The sequence below is a fragment of the Hypanus sabinus genome, chromosome 13 (assembly GCF_030144855.1).
Source record: "Hypanus sabinus isolate sHypSab1 chromosome 13, sHypSab1.hap1, whole genome shotgun sequence".
In the NCBI taxonomy this organism is placed as follows: Eukaryota; Metazoa; Chordata; class Chondrichthyes; order Myliobatiformes; family Dasyatidae; genus Hypanus; species Hypanus sabinus.
In genome coordinates, this window is record NC_082718.1 from 44231353 (window position 1) to 44251112 (window position 19760).

General features: G+C 40.9%; 1 protein-coding gene across 1 annotated transcript in view; it reads left to right on the forward strand.

The window, feature by feature from the left end:
• Window positions 1-14088, forward strand: part of LOC132404317 (mucin-2-like) — a 218692-nt gene extending 204604 nt beyond the window's left edge. The window contains exons 43-47 of the mRNA XM_059988489.1: window positions 141-172; window positions 4283-4393; window positions 8562-8610; window positions 10467-10569; window positions 12130-14088. Coding sequence (XP_059844472.1) covers window positions 141-172; window positions 4283-4393; window positions 8562-8610; window positions 10467-10569; window positions 12130-12298 — 464 coding nt within the window. The 3' untranslated portion in view covers window positions 12299-14088. The remainder of the gene's footprint in view (window positions 1-140; window positions 173-4282; window positions 4394-8561; window positions 8611-10466; window positions 10570-12129) is intronic.
• Window positions 14089-19760: the final 5672 nt, after the last annotated feature.

The following is a 19760-nucleotide window of genomic DNA, read 5'->3' on the forward strand; positions in this document are numbered from 1 at the left end:
ATCAGTTCTTAATGACTAATTGAAGATCTCAGGCTGTTCATTGGCAGGTAATTTAAAATCAAATTTGCTGTGAAGATACTGTGAAGGGCATGGATATGTTGCATATGTGTTAATAATCAATTCTCTTGGCTTTCCTGCAGTTTGTCATGACTATTCAGGACAGCCAAGAAAGGTGAGTGTTCAAATAAGTTTACACCAGTAAGAGATCAGGAAATAATTCAGATGTTTAATAGTCATCTTTTGAGGTCTGTTCTGTAAAAAAAAAGACCAGTAATGAAAAAACGATTAAAGATTGAATAAATTTCTAGTAAATGAATGTTACATACTCTACTGTTTGAGAATAGATATAGACTCACTTTCTGGGACTCTGCAGCTCAAGTTCTTTGTATTTATTGTTTATTTCTGTTTATTATTTTCATGAGTTATTCTCTTTTGCTCATTCATGTTTGTCCAGTTTTATGATGAATGTTTTTTCATGGGTTCATAAGTTCATAAGATATGAGAGCAGAATTAAGCCATTTGGCCCATCAAGTCTGCTCTGCCATGTCATCATGGCTGATCCAATTTTCCTCTCAGCCCCAATCTCCTGTCTTCTCCCTGTATCCACTCATGCCCTGACCAGTCAAGAATCTATCAAACTCTGCCTTAAATACACAAAGACTTGGCCTCCACAGTTGCCTGTGACAAAGAATCCTACAGATTCACCACTCATCATAAAAAGAATCAGTCCCAGAACAGACCACTGTGGAACATCACTAGTCACTGATAGCTAGTCAGAAAAGGCTCTCTTTATTTCCACTCTTTGCCTCCTGCTGATCAACCACTGCTTTATCCAGGCTAGTATCTTTCCTGGAATACCATGGGTTCATAACTTGTTGAGTAGCCTCATGTCAAGCAGCACTTTACTATGTTTTTTTTGTCTTGTTGGTGCTTGCAAGATGATGAATCTCAAGGTTGTATATGGTATATATACATTGATAATAAATTTACACCATTTGAACTTTGATATAAACAGCTACAATTATTTTGATTTTCTGCTCAAGTCAAAACTTGGCATTGACAACAACATGGATTGATCAGGTCTTGTCAATGATACATTTCCACTCAGAAATCACACCTTAACTCTCTGTTAGTAACATTGTTCTACTTGTTAACATAGAAGAAAGTGGAATTAAGGGAAACTGGAGAGGAGATAACAAAAAGTATTCCTTCTTGAAGCTAAGCATGTTGGTCATCTTTTCTCCTGACAGTAACCTACCAAGAACAATATTAGAAGCAACCTGATTGCAAATTCCTAGATAAATTCATATTAGATAAATTTAATAAGGAAAAAGCAAATTATTACAAACACTTCAGTTAAGTAAAAACAATTCAGAACATTAAAACATTAAAAACATTAGAACATTATGATGTATCTTAGCAAGAAAACCTTTGCTCTGCTTCCTCATTTACAAATGTAGAATTCCCAATGCAGTATTCATGTTCTGTATCGCAATCGGCCAAAACATGTGTTTCTTTAAATGGAAAAACGTAGTTGGAATTTTTTTCTCTTGGTAACATGCACTAAATGCATTTTAAATACAAGAACTTCTGCGGATGCTGGAAATCCAAAGAAACACACACAAAATGCTGGAGGAACTCAGCAGTTCCAGCAGCATCTATGGAAATGACATTTCGGGGTGAGATCCTCCTTCAGGACTGGGGAAGAGTCTGGCCTCTTACCTCTTCTCACTAGCCTATCACCTCTCCCTGGTTCACCCCTTCTTTCCCTTTCACCTATAGTCCACTCTCTTCTCCTACCTGATTCCTTGTCCAGCTCTTTACCTTTCCAACCCACCATAGCTTCACCTATCACCTTTTAGGTACTCTCCTTCCTCCCCCGCCCCCCCACCGCCTACTATTTTATTCAAGCATCTTCCCCCTTCATCTCCAGTCCTGAAGAAGAGTCTTGGCCTGAAACATCTATTCTTAATCATTTTCATGGATGCTGCCTGACGTGCTGAGTTCTTACAGCATTTAGTGTGTGTTATTCAAATGCATTATATATACGAGATTTGGGTATTGCAATTTCAGCTGGTAATTCCAGCTGAATGTAGTGACTTTACTATGCCACTGTAGATTTCACTTACAACGTTCAAACGAGGAAGAATTTCATTGCCACTATATTTTATCCGAGTTCAGTTTGAGGTTGTTTACAACCTTCCAGCCTTCTTCCCACAATGGCAGAGGGGCACTGACATGTGGAGGAATTCCAAGAAAATGATCCTGGTCCTCTGCTAAAACACTTTTCTGGATCCAGAGAAACCTCATAGCCAGCTGTATAAGAGCTGCCCCATACAGGAGCACTGAATACAGTAGATGACCCCAGCAGGGTCATGGGTGAAGTGTCGCCTTACCTGGAAGGACTTTTTTGGAGCCCTGAATAGTTGTAAGGGAGGAAGTGTAGGGGCAGGTGTAGCACTTGTTCCACTTGCTAGGATAAGTGCCAGGATGGTGATCAGTGAGGAGGGAAGAATGAACAAGGGAAGTTGCATAGGGAGCGATCCCTGTGAAAGGCAGAAAGTGGGAGAGGGAACGAATGCTTGGTGGTGGGATCCCGCTGGGGATGGCAGAAGTTATAGAGAATTAAGTGCTGGATACAGAGGCTGGTAAGGTGGTAGTTAAGGATGTGGAACGCTAGCCCTGGTGTGGCAAAGGGAAGATGGGGTGAGGGCAGTTGTGCGCGAAATTGAAGAGATGCAGGTGAGGGCAGCAATGATGGTGGATGAAGGGAAGCCCCTTTCATTGAAGAAGGAGTATATCTCTTTAGTTCTTGAATGAAAAACCTCATCCTAAGAGCAGATGCAGTGAAAATGGAGGAGTTGAAAGAAAAGGATCACATTTTTACAAGTAACATGGTGGGAAGAGGTACAGCCCAGGTAGCTGTGAGAATCAGCATTTTTTATAAAAGATACCAGCAGATAAGTTGTCTCCAGAGAAAGAGACAGAGAAATCAAGAGAGGGGAGGATGTTATTGGAAATGGACTAGGTAAATTTGAGGACAGGGTGGAAGTTGGAGGCAAAGCTGATGAAGTCGACAAGCTCCACATGGGTTCAGGAAGCAGCACCAATGCAGTCGTTGATGTAGTGTGGAAAAGTTGGGGAGTGATACCAGTGTAGGCTTCGATCATAGACTGTTCCATGTGGCTGACAAAAAGGCAGGCATAGCTGGTACCAATGTGAGTGCCCATGGCTGCACCTTTGGTTTGAAGGAAGTGGGAGGATTTGAAGGAGAAATTATTGAGAGTGAAGACCAGTACTGCTAGCCAGAGGACAGTGGTGAAGGTGTAGTCTTTTGGGGTCATGTACTGCATCCTGTGCTCCCAGTATGGCCTCCTGGATACCTATGAGATCTGGTGTAGATTGGGAGACTACTTTGCCAAGCACTTACTCTCCATCCACCAGAAAAAGCAGGATCTCCCAGTGGCCACCCATTCTAATTCTATTTCCCATTCCCATTCCGACATGTCAGTCCATGGCCTCTTCTACTACCGCAATAATGTCACACTCAGGTTGGAGGTGCAACACCTTATATACCATCTGGGTAGTCTCCAACCTGATGGCATGAACATTGACTTCTCTAATTTCTGGTAATGGCCCCCCTCTCCTTCACAATTTTCCATTCCCATTTCCCTCTCTCACTTTATCTCCTTACCTAACCATCACCTCCCTCTGGTGCTCCTCCCCCTTTTCTTTCTTCCATGGCTTTTTGACCTCTCTGATCAGATTCCCCCTTCTCCAGCCCTTTATCTCTTTCACTAATCAATTTGTCAGCACTTTACCTCACCCCTCCCCCTCTCCCAGTTTCACCTATCACCTGCCACCTTCTATTTCTTCCTCCCTCCCCTCACCTCCTTATTCTGACTTCTTATCTTTTATCTCCAGTCCTGATGAAGAGTTTCAGTCCAAAACGTTGATTGCTTACTCTTATCCATAGATGCTGCCTGGCCTGCTGAGTACCTCCAGCATTTTGTGTGTGTTGCCTGTACTTTTCTCTGAATCTATCTTGTGTTCAGACCATGGTGGAGAAAATTTAGGGCTCATAATATTTTTACATTTAATCAAGCACAAAGTTTGCTCCTTAAGTTTTCTGGGTGATATTTTATTACATTTTTACTGTAGTGAGACCATAAAAGCAATTTATTTTTCCCACCAACATTGAGATAAAAGAGTTGGACATGGTGTATTTTAATAGCAATGAAATACCCAGCATGTAATCTTACTGACTTGGTTTTGTTTTCAGGATGGTGATACATGGGATGATCCGAACAATCCATGCATTTCCTATTCATGTACTCAGTACGGAGTTTTAATCAATAACAGGTCTTGCACTGAGGATGAAACCTGCCCTGAGGTAAGTGGGAGAACTGCTGACATAAGACAGGGCAGGTGCTGGAACTTGGAGCAGCGCACAATCTGCTGGAAGAACACAGTGGGTCAAGCTGCATCGCTGGGAGGAAAGAAATGCCAACGTTTTGAGCTGAAACCCTGAGAGTGGAGAGGCAAGATGGTCAGTGTAAAGGGGATGGGGTGTCAAAATCGACACCAAGGTGATTGGTGAACTGAGCAGGGACTTAAAATGACAGGCAGATAGGGGCTGGAGTTGGAAGACTGTTAACGATGAAAACGATGGAAATAAGAGAAAGCAACAGGTGGAGCGAGGTGGGAAGAAGGGAGAGTGACAGTAGGCGAAAGCTGCTGGAGGGAGACGACCACGAGCACCAGTGAATTCTGACAAGCAAAGACACTGAAAATGGGAACCATTAGAGGAAAAGGCAGAGTTGAATGGCATTGGAACCAGGTAGGACATGCTGGTGGGGGGAGGGGTGGGCAGTGTGAAGTTGGTGGATGGAAGAGGGAGGAGGGGACTAAGTAAGGTGAAGGAGGGCCTGGGGGTACAATGTTGGGGTAAAAAATGGGTGAAGTGAAGATCAAAAAGAGAGGATGGGGGGGGGGGGTCCTCCTATATTTGTCCCCTTTCTCCATTGCTGATGCTGGGTTTCGGCTGGAAATGTTGACATTTTTTTCCTGCTACCAATGCTGTAAAGTTGTTACAGCAGATCGTGCGAGCTGGTGTTCATTATAAGCACGTCAACCTCAGTAAGACAAAGAATGAACCCTATTTGAATCAACTATGGGTGTAATGTTTAATAATAACCCAAGCATTTTAAATCTAATTATTTCTATTCATAAGTCTACAAATTAATAAAAGCAGATGCCATTCCTCATTTTTTGAATCTCATAAATATATCACATCTGATGGGATTAATTTATTTTAGAAAGCATGATATAACTTTTGATCAAAGAGTAAATTAAAATTACATTTCAAAAAGAGATGATTACCAGTTATTTATTGCTTCACAGGGAATTATTTATCTTCTGAAAACAAGTAGGGGTTCCCAGCCTGAGGTCCAGGGACCGCTTGGTTAATGGTAGGGGTCCATAGCAAATAACAGGTTGGGAAACTATCCTTTATAACCATATATAACCATATAACAATCACAGCAGGGAAACAGGCCATCTCGGCCCTCCTAGTCCATGCCGAACTCTTAATCTCACCTAGTCCCACCTACCCGCACTCAGCCCATAACCCTCCACTCCTTTCCTGTCCATATACCTATCCAATTTTACCTTAAATGACACAACTGAACTGGCCTCTACTACTTCTACAGGAAGCTCATTCCACACAGCTATCACTCTCTGAGTAAAGAAATACCCCCTCGTGTTTCCCTTAAACTTCTGCCCCCTAACTCTCAAATCATGTCCTCTCGTTTGAATTTCCCCTACTCTCAATGGAAACAGCCTATTCACGTCAACTCTATCTATCCCTCTCAAAATTTTAAATACCTCGATCAAATCCCCCCTCAGCCTTCTATGCTCCAATGAATAGAGACCTAACTTGTTCAACCTTTCTCTGTAACTTAAGTGCTGAAACCCAGGTAACATCCTAGTAAATCATCTCTGCACTCTCTCTAATTTATTGATATCTTTCCTATAATTCGGTGACCAGAACTGCACACAATATTCCAAATTTGGCCTTACCAATGCCTTGTACAATTTTAACATTACATCCCAACTTCTGTACTCAATGCTCTGATTTATAAAGGCCAGCGTTCCAAAAGCCTTCTTCACCACCCTATCTACATGAGACTCCACCTTCAGGGAATTATGCACTGTTATTCTTAGATCTCTCTGTTCCTCTGCATTCCTCAATGCCCTACCATTTACCCTGTATGTTCTATTTGGATTATTCCTGCCAAAATGTAGAACCTCACACTTCTCAGCATTAAACTCCATCTGCCAACGTTCAGCCCATTCTTCTAACTGGCATAAATCTCCCTGCAAGCTTTAAAAACCCACCTCATTATCCACAACACCTCCTACCTTAGTATCATCGGCATACTTACTAATCCAATTTACCACCCCATCATCCAGATCATTTATGTATATTACAAACAACATTGGGCCCAAAACAGATCCCTGAGGCAAAACATAAGACCTAACGAGCGCAGTGGATAGAGGAGAACAGATGGACATTATTTACTTGAATTTCCAGAAGGTGTATGATAACGTGCCTTATAAAGACTTATCCATAAGATAAGCATGCATAGAGTCAAGGGTGATGTAGTAGCATGGACAGAGGATTGGTTAACCAATAGAAAGCAGAGAGTTGGGATACATGGGTGTTACTCTGGTTGGCAATCAGTGGTGAGCAGTTTGCTGTAGGAGTTGGTGCTGGATCCGCATCTGTTTACGATATACATTAATGGTCTGGAAGAGGGGACTGAGTGTAGTGTATCTTAAGTTTACTGATGATACTAAATTGAATGGAAAAGCAAATTGTGCAGAAGATATGGAGAGTCTGCAGACAGATATATATAAGTGAGTGGGTAAGGGTCTGGCAGATGGAGTACAATGTTGGTAAATGTTGGTCATTCATTTTGGAAGGAAAAATAGAAAAGAAGATTATTATTTAAATGGTAAATGATTGCAGCATGCTGCTGTGCAGAGGGACTTGGGAGTGCTTGTGTGTGAATCACAAAAGGTTGGTTTCTGGTACAGCAGGCTATCAAGAAGGCGAATCGAATGTTGGCCTTCATTGCTAGAGGGATTAAGAGCAGGGAGGTTATGTTGCAGTTGTACAGCGTGTTGGTGAGGCCGCACCTGGAATACTGTGTGCAGTTCTTGTCTCCTTACTTGTAGAAGGATATACTGGCTTTGGAGGCAATACAGAAAAGGTTCACCAGGTTGATTCTGGAGTTGAGGGGGTTAGGCTATGAGGAGAGACTGAGTCGCCTGGGACTGTACTTGCTGGAATTCAGAAGAATGAGAGGAGATCTTATAGAAACATATAAAATTATGAAAGATATAGATAAGATAGAGACAGGAAAGTTGTTTCCACTGGTAGGTGAGATGAGAGCTAGGGAATATAGCCTCCAGATTCGGGGAAGCTGATAACATAACACTGGCACAGCAATTGATGCTTTTTAAAGACAGTTTACTTTAAGCACGGGATACTGTCTAAAGGCATCAAAAGTGCATGGTACTGATGCTAGTTAGAAACTGTTTGGCAAAAGTTTCCTGTCCCAAGTAAGTGGCATAGTGTTCCAAATTATTAAAGGGAATCCTAGCTATTTTCCGACTTAGATTTTGTTCTTTGAAAGTTGTCCCAAATAAGTGTCTGCCCTGATTAACTGATCACCCAATTAACTGTACTCGAAATGATCTGAGCAATGCCTTATATAAAGGCTTTGCATCCTTGTTTTTATATTCTAGTCCTCTCAAAATTAATGCTAACATTGCACTTACCTTCCTACCAACTCAACCTACAAGTTCATTTCTACAGAATCCTGCAGTAGGGCTTCCAAGACCCTTTGCACTTTCAGTTTCTCTATTCATTCCCCATTTAGAAGATAGTCTGCACATTTATGCCTTCTACTGAAGTAAACGGCCCTTCCACACTTCCCTACACTATACTCCATCTGCCACTTCTTTGCCCATTCTCCTAATCTGTCCAAATCCTTCTGCAAACTTCCTGCTTCCACAGCATTACCTGCCCCTGCAGAACACCAGTAGAAAAGGCCCTCTTCATTCCTACTTTTTTGACTTCTGCCCATCCTCCAATCTTTTGTCCATGCAAGTATCTTTCCTGTAATACCATAGGCTCTTATTTTTCCTTCAGCCCATCAGAAAGCCCCATTGTTTGCTGCTCACTGCCAAATCCAAGCCATTCTGAATGTATATAAACTTAACAGACTTCGGGGCCTTGATTCATTTCAATAAGGTATTTATTCCAATATGGATTTTAAACCTCCAGTAAAATAGCAATCTATTGCTACCTGTCTGGTGAAATACTAAATCTTCATTTAACAAAGCTTATCATGAAGAAATATGAGATAATTTTATAATGTACAATTGAAAGTATTAATTCTTTGAAGTAAGATTGTGCATTCATTAAAAGCTGTTTACAAATAAAGATCAATATTTACTATATTGTCTAAATACTATTTCATTACTTATAGTCTCACAGAATCTATATGGATCGTTGCTGTTTTAAGTGCAGTAAACTAGGTATGTTTTTAATTCTTTTACATAGACATTAATAGTTTGTTACAAAATTTATTTAAAACTTTTAATACTATTGTAAAAATTGAGCAGTTGAATACCTAAACAAGGACTCACACTTCTAATGATTGGGAGGGAACTCTCAGACTAATTTCAATCAGCCAGTGTAATATGATGAAAACTTTTTGCCAATTTTTCACATGAATTGCAATATTCACAGTTTTGCAAAAACCCATGATGAGCACCAGATGTACTAATCGTTTTATTTTATTTTTTAAAGAATGGTTTTGCAGTCTATGTTTCTATATAATGATTTCAAATTTTTTGGCTTTCTAATCCAAGTAAATCCTGTTCCTTTTTTTGTTAAAAAGGATTTATTTTCATTACAATTTCAGAGCTAGGAACATAGAAATCCTACAGCACAATACAGGCCCTTTGGCCCACAATGCTGTGCCGAACATGTCCTTACTTTACCTCTGGTTGCCCATAGCTCTTTATTTTCTAAGTTCCATGTACCTATCCAGGAGCCTCTTAAAAGACCCTATTGTGTCTGCCTCCACCACTGTCGCCAGCAGCCCATTCCATGCACTCACCACTGTGTGTAAAAAAAAAACACAAAACAAAACTTACCCTGTACCTCCAAGCACCTTAAAACTGTGTCTTCTTGTGTTAGCCATTTCATCCCTGGGAAAAAGCCTCTGACTATCCACATGATCAATGCCTCTCATCATCTTATATACCTCTATTGGGTCACCTCTCATCCTCCATCGCTCCAAGGAAAAAAGGCCGAGTTCACTCAACCTATTCTCATAAGGCATGCTCACCAATCCAGGCAACATCCTTGTAAATCTCCTCTGCACCCTTTCTATAGTTTCCTAAAGATGATATGTACTTTCTGGGAATGGACTTACTACCTCACTTTTCCATAGCATCTTACTGAAATTGAGGTATTTCCTATTGTGAATCAACACAGTGTATTTGTAAAGTTATTGGAAAGCAATTTAGCTGCCTCAGCAAAAATGCTGAGCCCTTTGACGATCATGAGCAAAGACCCAAGGATCCTACCACTAAATACATCTTTACCTCCACTCCCTCTTTCCAATTTTTGCAGGGATTGTTCCCTCCGTGATTTCCTTGTCCATAATTCCCTCCCCACTGATCTCACTCCCGGCACCTTTTTATTCTGGCTTCTTCCCCCTTCCTTTACAGTCCTGAGGAAGGCTCTCAGCCTGAAACATCAACGGTTTGTTCATTTCCACCGATGCCTCCTGACCTGCTGAGTTCCTCCAGCATTTTGCACTTTTTGGAATACATCTTTTTTTTTTGTTTTCTTGGTAATTTGCTGATAATAAAATCATGATTTCATTTGGGGTTTTTGACACATAGACCTTTTCGATTTTGTTCATCCTTGTGTTCAGTCTTATACTACATCTGAATGCATTGTTAATTTATTTTCTAGCTTACTGCCAATTTTATGCTTGTGGAAAAGAAATAGGTTATGAATTCAAAATCAAGTAGAAGCGTACAAATTTGTTGAGGTGTCAAAGTGCTAATATGGACAGCAGGTTTTGATGGACGTTAGATAGTCTCTGGGGGTTTGCTGTTGCATGGTGGGTGGTGGGAGGACTGATACTTTTGCTGAAGTAAATGGGGGGAAGGGTGATGCTTTTTTCTGCTGCTTATACGCCAGTGGGGGGGGGGGGGCTTAACGTTCTTCTGTCATTCATTGTTTGTTTTTTTGTCTCTGTTTCGTGGATATCTGTGAAGAGTAAAGATTTTAAGTTGTATACTATATACATTCTCTGCTATTAAATTGAATCACTGAACTACTGAACAGTGTGATTTGTGTTTTCCTTCCTCAGATCTCTGCAAACTCAGTAGCTTTAATGAAACAATAATATACAGAAATTGCAGCGCAACATTTTTAGCACAACAATGTTCAGGACATTGTTCGTCAGCAAGTAGGTAAGTGAGTTTCATTAGATTTTAAGTATAAAGCTTTATTTGTCACATATACATCAAAACATACAGCAAAATGATTTGATGTTTGCGTCAAATCAAATTAGCGAGGACTATGCTGAGTGGCATGTCTACAGCTCACTAATCCTAACTGTATGTCTTTGGAATGTGGGAGGTACCAGAGGCACCGAGGGAAAATGCACATGGTTATAGAAAGAGTGCAAATTCCTTACCAAAAGTGGTGAGAATTGAATACTGATCTTTCAGCTGGTGCTGTGGTCGTGTTACGCTAAATTGGCTCAGGTTAAGATAGGGGGTTGCTGCGCAGTACAGCTCGAAGAGCCAGTAGGTCCTATTCCTCACTTTATCTCAATAAATTAACAAAAAAAAACAAAAATCTGTTATGTAGGTATTACCTCTGTTTAATACCTCAAACTTCACCATGTTTATCAAAGCCCATCACTGAATTGTTCCTCAAAACTGTAATACAATCTGTTCTACCCTTAATAATCTTCCCTTTTAGTAACTATTATAGTCTGTAATCTGGTAATACTCACTGCAAGAACTCGGGGTAAATTTTGCTAATTTAAAGGTGGTGTAGAGATAACTGTATGTATAATTTCTCCAAGTACCTTCCATTTAGCTGCTTACATCAAGAATTTAAGATGAGTACAGTACTGTGTAAAAGTCCTTGGTACATATATATAGCTAGGATGCCTAACAGTTTTACACAGTAGTATATTTGTCAATGTGGAGCAGAGAGCAAGTTTGTAAATCTGGCTGGAGCAAAGGATGTTAGGAATGGTGAGGGTGGAGCACTGTGGGAGGGGAGTGGGACAGGTGGCAGAGGAGTACCGGGACAGGGAGAGTGGCACAGGTGAAGACACATCCAGCCCTGAGACACCGGGCAAAGTCACTTGCTTTTAAACAATTGGTTTGTTGATCATTACAAAATGTCTCTCGGGTGCTTCCCACTCCCTCCCCTCTCCCTTCCCCTTTTCCCAACCATGATTACCCTCTCCCTGCCCCCTTCCCTCTTTCCGTCCACAGTAGAAACCCATATCAGAACCAAGTTTATCATCTCTAGTGTGTTATATAATTTGTTTCTTTATTGCAGCAACAGTACAATGCAATAAATAAAATTACTGCAGTACTGTGCAAAAATCTTAGGCACTCTAGTTATATATATGTGCCTTAAATATTTGCACAGTACTGTAAATTTTGACTGACTGCTGCTTGATCCATTGAGTTCATCCAGCATCTTGCTTGTAGCTCACTGCTGACCACAGAATTTTCCTTAATAATTTTGTGATAAAATAGTGTTTCTCCACCTCAGGCTTTCCTTCACTCTTGACTGTAACTTTCTGCATAGCATCAGACTTAACGACTGAATCAAACTCGGAACAGCGACATTAACAGGAAAATTTTGGTAGCAGTTAAGAAACTAGAATACTGAAATAATGCAATTAAGACTATTCATTAATGGTTGTGCAACAATGGATTCATTTAACATTGTAATGATATTACTAAATTTGTTCTCCATCTTTTTTGTAAATATTTTTCAAGGTATGATATCAAGAGTAACAGCATGGACTTATCATGCCAATGCTGCAAAGAAGACTTAACTGAAGAGGTGGAAGTGAAATTAAATTGTGAAAATGGAGACACCAGGACAATCAATTATGTTGACATCAAGTCCTGTAAATGCCAAAAGTGTAAAAATGTTACTTTCTAGCTGCTGCACATATCTATCTACCAAACCAAAGATCACCTTTTGAAAAGATTGTACAGAAGGAGTCCTAAGTTCCTTTGCACCTCTGAGTGTTGAATTTTCTCCCCGTTCAGAATATTGTACCAAAATGCATGACCATACACTTCCCTGCACTACATTCCATCTGCCACTCTCATTCAACCAATCTGTCTAATTCCCTCTGCAGCCTCTCTGTTTCCATTACAATATGTGCCCAAGCTCCTATCTTAACATTGTCTGGAAAGCTGGCTACAAAGCCATCAATCCTGTCATCCAATTCATTGAAGAAATGTGGGAAGAACTTGTCCCAACACCACTAGTCACCGGCAGTCAACAAGAAAAGGCTCACTTTATTCCCATTCTTCACATCCTGCCAGTCATCCACTCTTCTATCCATGCTAGTATCTTTCCTGCAATACCAAGGGCTCCTAATTTGTTAAGCAACCTCATGAGCAGCACCTTGTAAAGGTTTTCTAAAAATTGAAGTGAACATCCACTGACTATTCTGCCTGTTATTTCCTCAAAGAATTCCAACAGATTGGTTAGACAAGATTTCCCCTTAAGGAAACCTTGCTGGCTTTGGCCTACTTTACTATGAGCCTCCAAGTAACCCGAAACCTCATCCTTAATGATGGACTCCCATATCTTCCCAAGCACTGAAATCAGGCTAACTGGCCTATAATTTCCTGCCTTCCCCCCTTCTTAAAGAGTGGAGTGACATTTGCAATTTTCCAGTCCTCCTGAAACATTCCAGAAAAGCGATTCTTGAATGTTTACGCAATCTCTTTAGTGACCTCCTTCAGAACCCTGGTATGTAGTTGATGCACCATCAATAACTCACTCTGAGACGTAAGGCAAGATATCGGCTTTTATTGACTGGAAGAAGGAACCAGAAGTGAGTGATCATTATACTACATCCTGGAGACTGAGGCCGAGCATAGGCCTCAGATCGCCTTTATACAGGGGTCTGTGGGAGGAGCCACAGGAGCAGTCAGCAGGGGGTGTGTCCAGACAGGCACACGTAGTTCACCACAGTAGTACATATGGTGCAAGTAACTTACCTGTCTTCATACCTTTCAGCTTACTAAACACCTTCTACACTCACTTCTGCCCCCTGACATTGTCGAATTTTCTGCGTGCTGTTATTGTCTTCTACAGTGAAGACTGACGTAAAATACTTATTAGCTTTATCCATCCATTTTTTTTTTGTCCCCATTACAAGTTATACCTTCCCCAGAAAAGATTGCAATGATCCAGAAATCTGGAACCTGCTCCCTGCACCAACCTCTCAGCCATGTACGCATTCATCTGCCAAATCATCGTATTCATGCCCTCAGCGATGCGGTACAGGCAGCAATCCTGAGATTACTACCCTGGAGGTTCTGTTTTTCAGCTTCCTACCTAGTTCCTGTATTCTCTGTTCAGAACCTCCTTCCGTTTCCTACCAATGTCAATGGTACCAGCAGTAACATAACTTCCAGCAGCTCATTCTTCCCCCTTAGGAATACTGAAAATGAAATATTGAAATTAATGTTGAGAAATTAGCCAGATGATAAATATTTATAAATTGATTATCCTAAATCCATCCTAATTAGAATTTCTTAAAAGCTGAAGATATCGTTTCCGATCAAGCTCCATTTTGGTGGTGGAATATTTACTGTTCTGTTATTGTGCGTGCATTTCAATCTTTCTGATCTGAAACGAGAATCAATAAACTTATCCACAGAGGACAATTTCTCCATTAAATACCTACAAATGGAATATATTAGTATTCTAATAGAGTATGACCTAAAAAGGACAACAAGTTCACCTTTGTGTGGAGCTGGATATCCCAGGCAAAGATGAATAATTGTGACCATCTTCAAAAAACGAAGGATAATGCTAATGTTTTAGCTAAAGAGGAAGGATGTGAAGCACTGGGTGATCATAGGAGAAAACAGAAGCATTACATGGTTTAATAAAGTTGATAAATGTGTGAAATGAGATGCATGCAACAAATTAAAAGAAAGGAGAGGGAATTACAGAGGTTCTGAACATCAATTTCCAATCTACCCTAATGATAGAAGTGATGACTACCATCTTTATATTAATATTAAAAAAGTGAAAATGGGAATAAACTGAGTAATTACAGGCCAGTTAATTCAACTAAAGTGTTGAGCAAACTATTGAAATCAAATCTAAGGGACTGCGTAAGCCCTCATTTAGAAAGGCATCAGTTACACTCAGCATGAATTTGTCAAAGGAAAGTTGTGTCTGAGTAATATTATTAGAAATTTTGATGAGATATCAGGAATAGGGTGTTGATGTATGAAGGGTTTTTCGAGGTCCCAGATAGCAGGTTGGTCAAAAAAGCAAAAACACCTGAATCCAAGAGGGAGTGACAAACCTGATCAGAATTTAGCTCAGTGGAATGATGCAAAGCGTAATAGCTAATGGGTGAATATTTGACAGTTTTATGTTACGGGTAGGGCTCCAGGGGGACTTCTGCTTTATTATTAATTATGGTAAATTCTAGTTAATTGGGACCAGTACATTTTGACCAGATTAACTGGCAATAGTTTAAAAAGACATGAAAAAGCTAAATTGCTGTTTAACTGAGAAACTGATTATGTATTTAAATGAAATACAGAACAAATTAGAACACACCAATGCTACTACTGTACTATTAAACTGTGTATTAGCTTCTAATAGTTGTCGATGGAGGAATTCATCTAGTGTGCGCTGCCCTGCATGGGATGTTCACCTCTGGTGAAGGAGCTTGTCATGTCCATTCTGGGGCAGCTCACCCTCTTTTGGTCCCCACTGGACACCCCAGTTTTCATCTGTGGCTTCAGGTAGCTGTTTGCATGTGACAGTGGACACAAGCTGGTTCTCTGCTTAAACAAGTTAAGGGTAGCCGGTGGGCCTTATACTCCAGTGAAGGAGGGACCTGCCCATCCTAGCATGTGACTTCAACTTTGGCGGACTAGGCAGATGAGAATTACAGTGAGATCCAGCAATCAAAAAGGCAGCTCTGCGATGCTTCGTTGAGAGTGAAGGGCATTGCAAGGCACAGAAGTCATAGTTATCCACTGCAATCACTATGTTATCCTCCATGTTAGGATGTGGATGCATTGGAAAGGGTGCAGAGGAGATTTACCAGGATGCTGCCTGGTTTAGAGAGTATGGATTATGATCAGAGATTGAGGGAGCTAGGGCTTTACTTTTTGGAGAGAAGGAGGATGAGAGGAGACATGATAGAGGTGTACAAGATATTAAGAGGAATAGACAGAGTGGACAGCCAGCACCTCTTCCCCAGGGCACCACTGCTCAGTACAAGAGGACATGGCTTTAAGGTAAGGGGATGGAAGTTCAAGGGGGATATTAGAGGAAGGTTTTTCACTCAGAGAGTGGTTGCTGCGTGGAATGCACTGCCTGAGTCAGTGGTGGAGGCAGATACACTAGTGAAGTTTAAGAGACTAATAGACAGGTATATGGAGGAATTTAAGGTGGGGGGTTATATGGAAGGCAGGGTTTGAAGGTCAGCACAACATTATAGGCTGAAGGGCCTGTAATGTGCTGTACTATTCTACGTTATATGTTCTATAACCAAGGATGACTCCAGTTTGTGACGACCACTCAAACCTCTGAGCCTGGAGTTATGAGATTGAGAGAGTGGAACTGTCCTAGTGTAATGGCTTTTCCACTTTAAAAACTCTCCTACACAGGATATCATCAGATCAATAACCAACATGCTGCCATTTTCTTTGGATTGACTGTAAATTAACTTCACTGTTGGAAGTGATTTAAGTTGACAGACACAGTTAACTACCTCAGATAAATCAAATGCAAAGTCTCAAAGGTTCATTTATTATCAATGTATCCATATACAACTCTGAGATTCGTCTTCTCCAGATAGCCACAAAACAAGGAAAGAACATGGAAGTTGTTTTTAGAGGGAAGCATCAAACCCACAGCTAACATGTTAGAAAATAAGAATTTCTTAAATCTTGCTTTTGATGTGTTCTTGCAAAAATATGATATAGCCACACTGTCACAGGAATATAAAACATAGTGTTGCACAAATATAAGAGGGCTTACTTTGTCAAGACTAATAAACCATGCTAATTGATTCTCAATTGAGTTTCTAATTAATGTACCATCCACTGAATTGATCTACTTCCACATCCACAATGCCTGTTCTGTCTCAGCCCTAGCCAGTTGTTGAAACTCTCTCAATACCTTTGTTGCCATTGGATACAACTCTTTCAGACTTCTCCTCAGCAATCACTCATCCTTTTGACTTTTTCAGTTTTAAGTCGTCCAAACCTGCCATAGGATTTGGCTCTTGTACTAAGAATGCTCAAAATCTGAAATAAAAACAGAAGAGGCCAATAACAGCATCTGCACAGGGAAAACAGTTTGTTCGAGTTGATGGCATGCTGCACATAATCCATCCTGCACCAATTTCCATCACCCACTGTCCATAGTGAGCTACACTGGCTCCTCCCTGCCTTTTACAGTCTAATTGTGGTTGCACATCTGGAAATTTTCTGTGGGAGCTCGAGTGCCTGTCGGCTTACAAACATTTTGTGAGTGTCTTGTTTGTACCCAATTGTCAACACCCTGTATCTGGTTCACATCTGTGGAGTCAAAAATGAACCACCTTGCCCAAATTATGAGAACCACTTTGGAACACTCTCAAAGAAAATACCCATCAGGAAACAGAGTGGGAGTGGATTGAACACAGACTGGTTGGGATATTAAATATTACAGGAATCACAGTGGGTTTTAGGCTAGGAGGGAATATTAAAACTACAGGGCTTGGTCTATGGGCAATCAGACTGGAGTGGATTGAATGAGATATACACTCAGACATCACTTTATTAGGTACATCTGTTCACTTGCTCATTAATACAAATATTCAATTAGCCAATCATGTGGCAGCAATTCAATGCATAAAAGCATGCAGACATGGTCAAGAGGTTCAGTTACACAAGAGATTCTGCAGTTACTGGAAATCCAGAGTAACAAATACACACACACACACACACAAACTTCAGACCAAGCGTCAGAAGGGGTAAGAAATGTGATCTAAGTGACCTTGACTATGGAATAATAGTTGGCGCCTGACTGGGTGGTTTGAATATCTCAGAAACTGCTGATCTCCTGGGTTTTTCACACACAACAGTCCTTAGAGTTTAAAAAAAATCCAGTGAGCGGCCATGCTGTAGGGTAAAAATGCCTTGTTACCAAGAGAGGTTAGAAAAGAATGGCCAGGCTGGTTCAAGGGGACCAAGTAAACTCAAGTAAACTCACATTATGACAGTGGTGTGCAGAACAGCATCCCTGAATGCACAACATGTTGATCCTTGAAGTAGGTGGGCTATAGCAGCTGAAGACCATGAACATACACTCAATGACCACTTTATTAGGTACCTAATAAAGAGACTACTGAGTGCATTTGGATATACAGTATATTCTAATTCAATTGAGGGAGCCTGTAATGAAAGAGAGGAACTGACGCAGTGCAGAACTACAGTCCACATCCACCCTATGAGATGGTTCCAATGGGCCATCCACTGTATCCAGCAATGTCCTGTCTGTTTTGATTTTGTGCAGGAATGCCAAGCTAAACTTCAGCTAAAGCTTTTCGTCTGCAGAAATTCTATAATAGCAGTATAAATAAAACTGCCATGGTGCAGAATTGATAACCTGTTCCCAACTTTGTTTGAAGTTGAAATCTTTGCTAAAGTTAATTATTACTTAATTGAACATGCAGTTCAGATACTGCTTACTCGCTCTCAGAATCTACATTAAATATCATTCAAATGACAGGACCAGCAAGCCCCTGACTAGATTTTTTTCAAATTTTAGCGATGCAGCACCGAGTAGTTCCTTCTGGCTACCCCGCCCCAGGAACCCCTGACCTCTCAGCCCTTTGAGCCACAAACCCCTAACAGACACGATTGGTCCTCACCTAGGCACAGGACAATTTACAATGACCAATTAACTGACCTGGTACATCTTTGGACAGTGGGAGGACACTGGAGTATCTGGGAAAAACCCACACATTCCACAGAGTTGAACTCCAAACTTCAGAACACCCCATCTGCAATGGCGTTGCTGTGCCTGAATGTTAATTGACTGATTGAAGAACAACAGATCCTTTTCTAAAACCACAATGCCATTCCATTCAAACAATATTGTCTTCCTATTAAAGTGCAGAAGAGGATACATGCTTTAACCGTTTTCCCTGTTAAGTCCCTCAGAACCTTATGCTTCAATAAGAGCATCTCTCATTTGCCTAAACTCTAACTAGTGTTATTCCCCCCCACCACTCCTCAAAAGAAAACTCCATCACTACAGTAAGCAACTAAGGGACCCTTCTTTGAACTTTCTGCAAAGCACGTATATGTCTCTAAATAGGACCAAAGGCATGTGCAGTATTCCAAGCAATGGTGTGTACAGTTCCAGGCCCATTATATACTCCGGAGCATGGGCACCATGATAGTATAGTGGCTAGTGCAAAGCTATTACAGCTCGGGGCATTCAGGAGTTTGGAGTTCAGTTCTGGTGCTGTTCTGTAAGGAGTTTCTGTGGGTGTTCCTGTTTCCCCACATAGTCCAAAGGTCCGCTGGGTAGGTTAATTGGTCATTGTAAATTGTTCCATAATTGGGTGAGGAGTTAATTAGGGTTGTGGAGTTGTTGGGTCTGCGTGGCTCAAAAGGCCATAAGAGCCTACTGTGCACTGTATTGCTAAATAAAATAAATAGTTCAACAGTTCCGCTTAATATACAAGACATATATTAAATATACAACCTGAAATTTGAGTTCTTCACAGACATTCATGAAAGCACAGGAGTGCCTCAAAGTATGAGTGACAGTGAAAATGTTGGAAACCCCATGCCCGCCTGCTCCCCCTCCCATGCATAAGCAGCAGTGAAGCATTGACCCTGCCTCTCCCACATTTGCTTCAGCAAAAGCGTCAGCATCCTCCACCCAACAAGCTCCCCAAGAGATCCAAGCAAAGACCACAATCTGCAGTAACACAAAAACTAATCATTCACCTGACAATTCGGCATCTCCATCTCACTCTCTCTCTCTCTCTCTCTCACTTTCTCTCTCACACTCTCACATAAAGGGATTTGGGTCTTCTCATCACCTATGAGAAGACCCAAATCCTTTTGTACAGCACCACTCTGGTTATCTCTCTTTAAAAGCATTTTGTTTTCCTGTTTCTATAACCAGAGTGAACGGTTCATATCTCTTTCCATTATACACAATAAACCAACAATTTTCTTAATTTAGCTAAATCTATTTGCTATCTTAGTGGGCTACCTTGCCACTTGCTTTTCCAGCTGAAATGAGGTACAGATGCTCAGATGCTGAAACCTGAAACAAAATCTCAATCCGTAGTGTGATCTGTGGAATGAAAAGCCCAGTTAGGTGTTAAGCTCAATGGCCA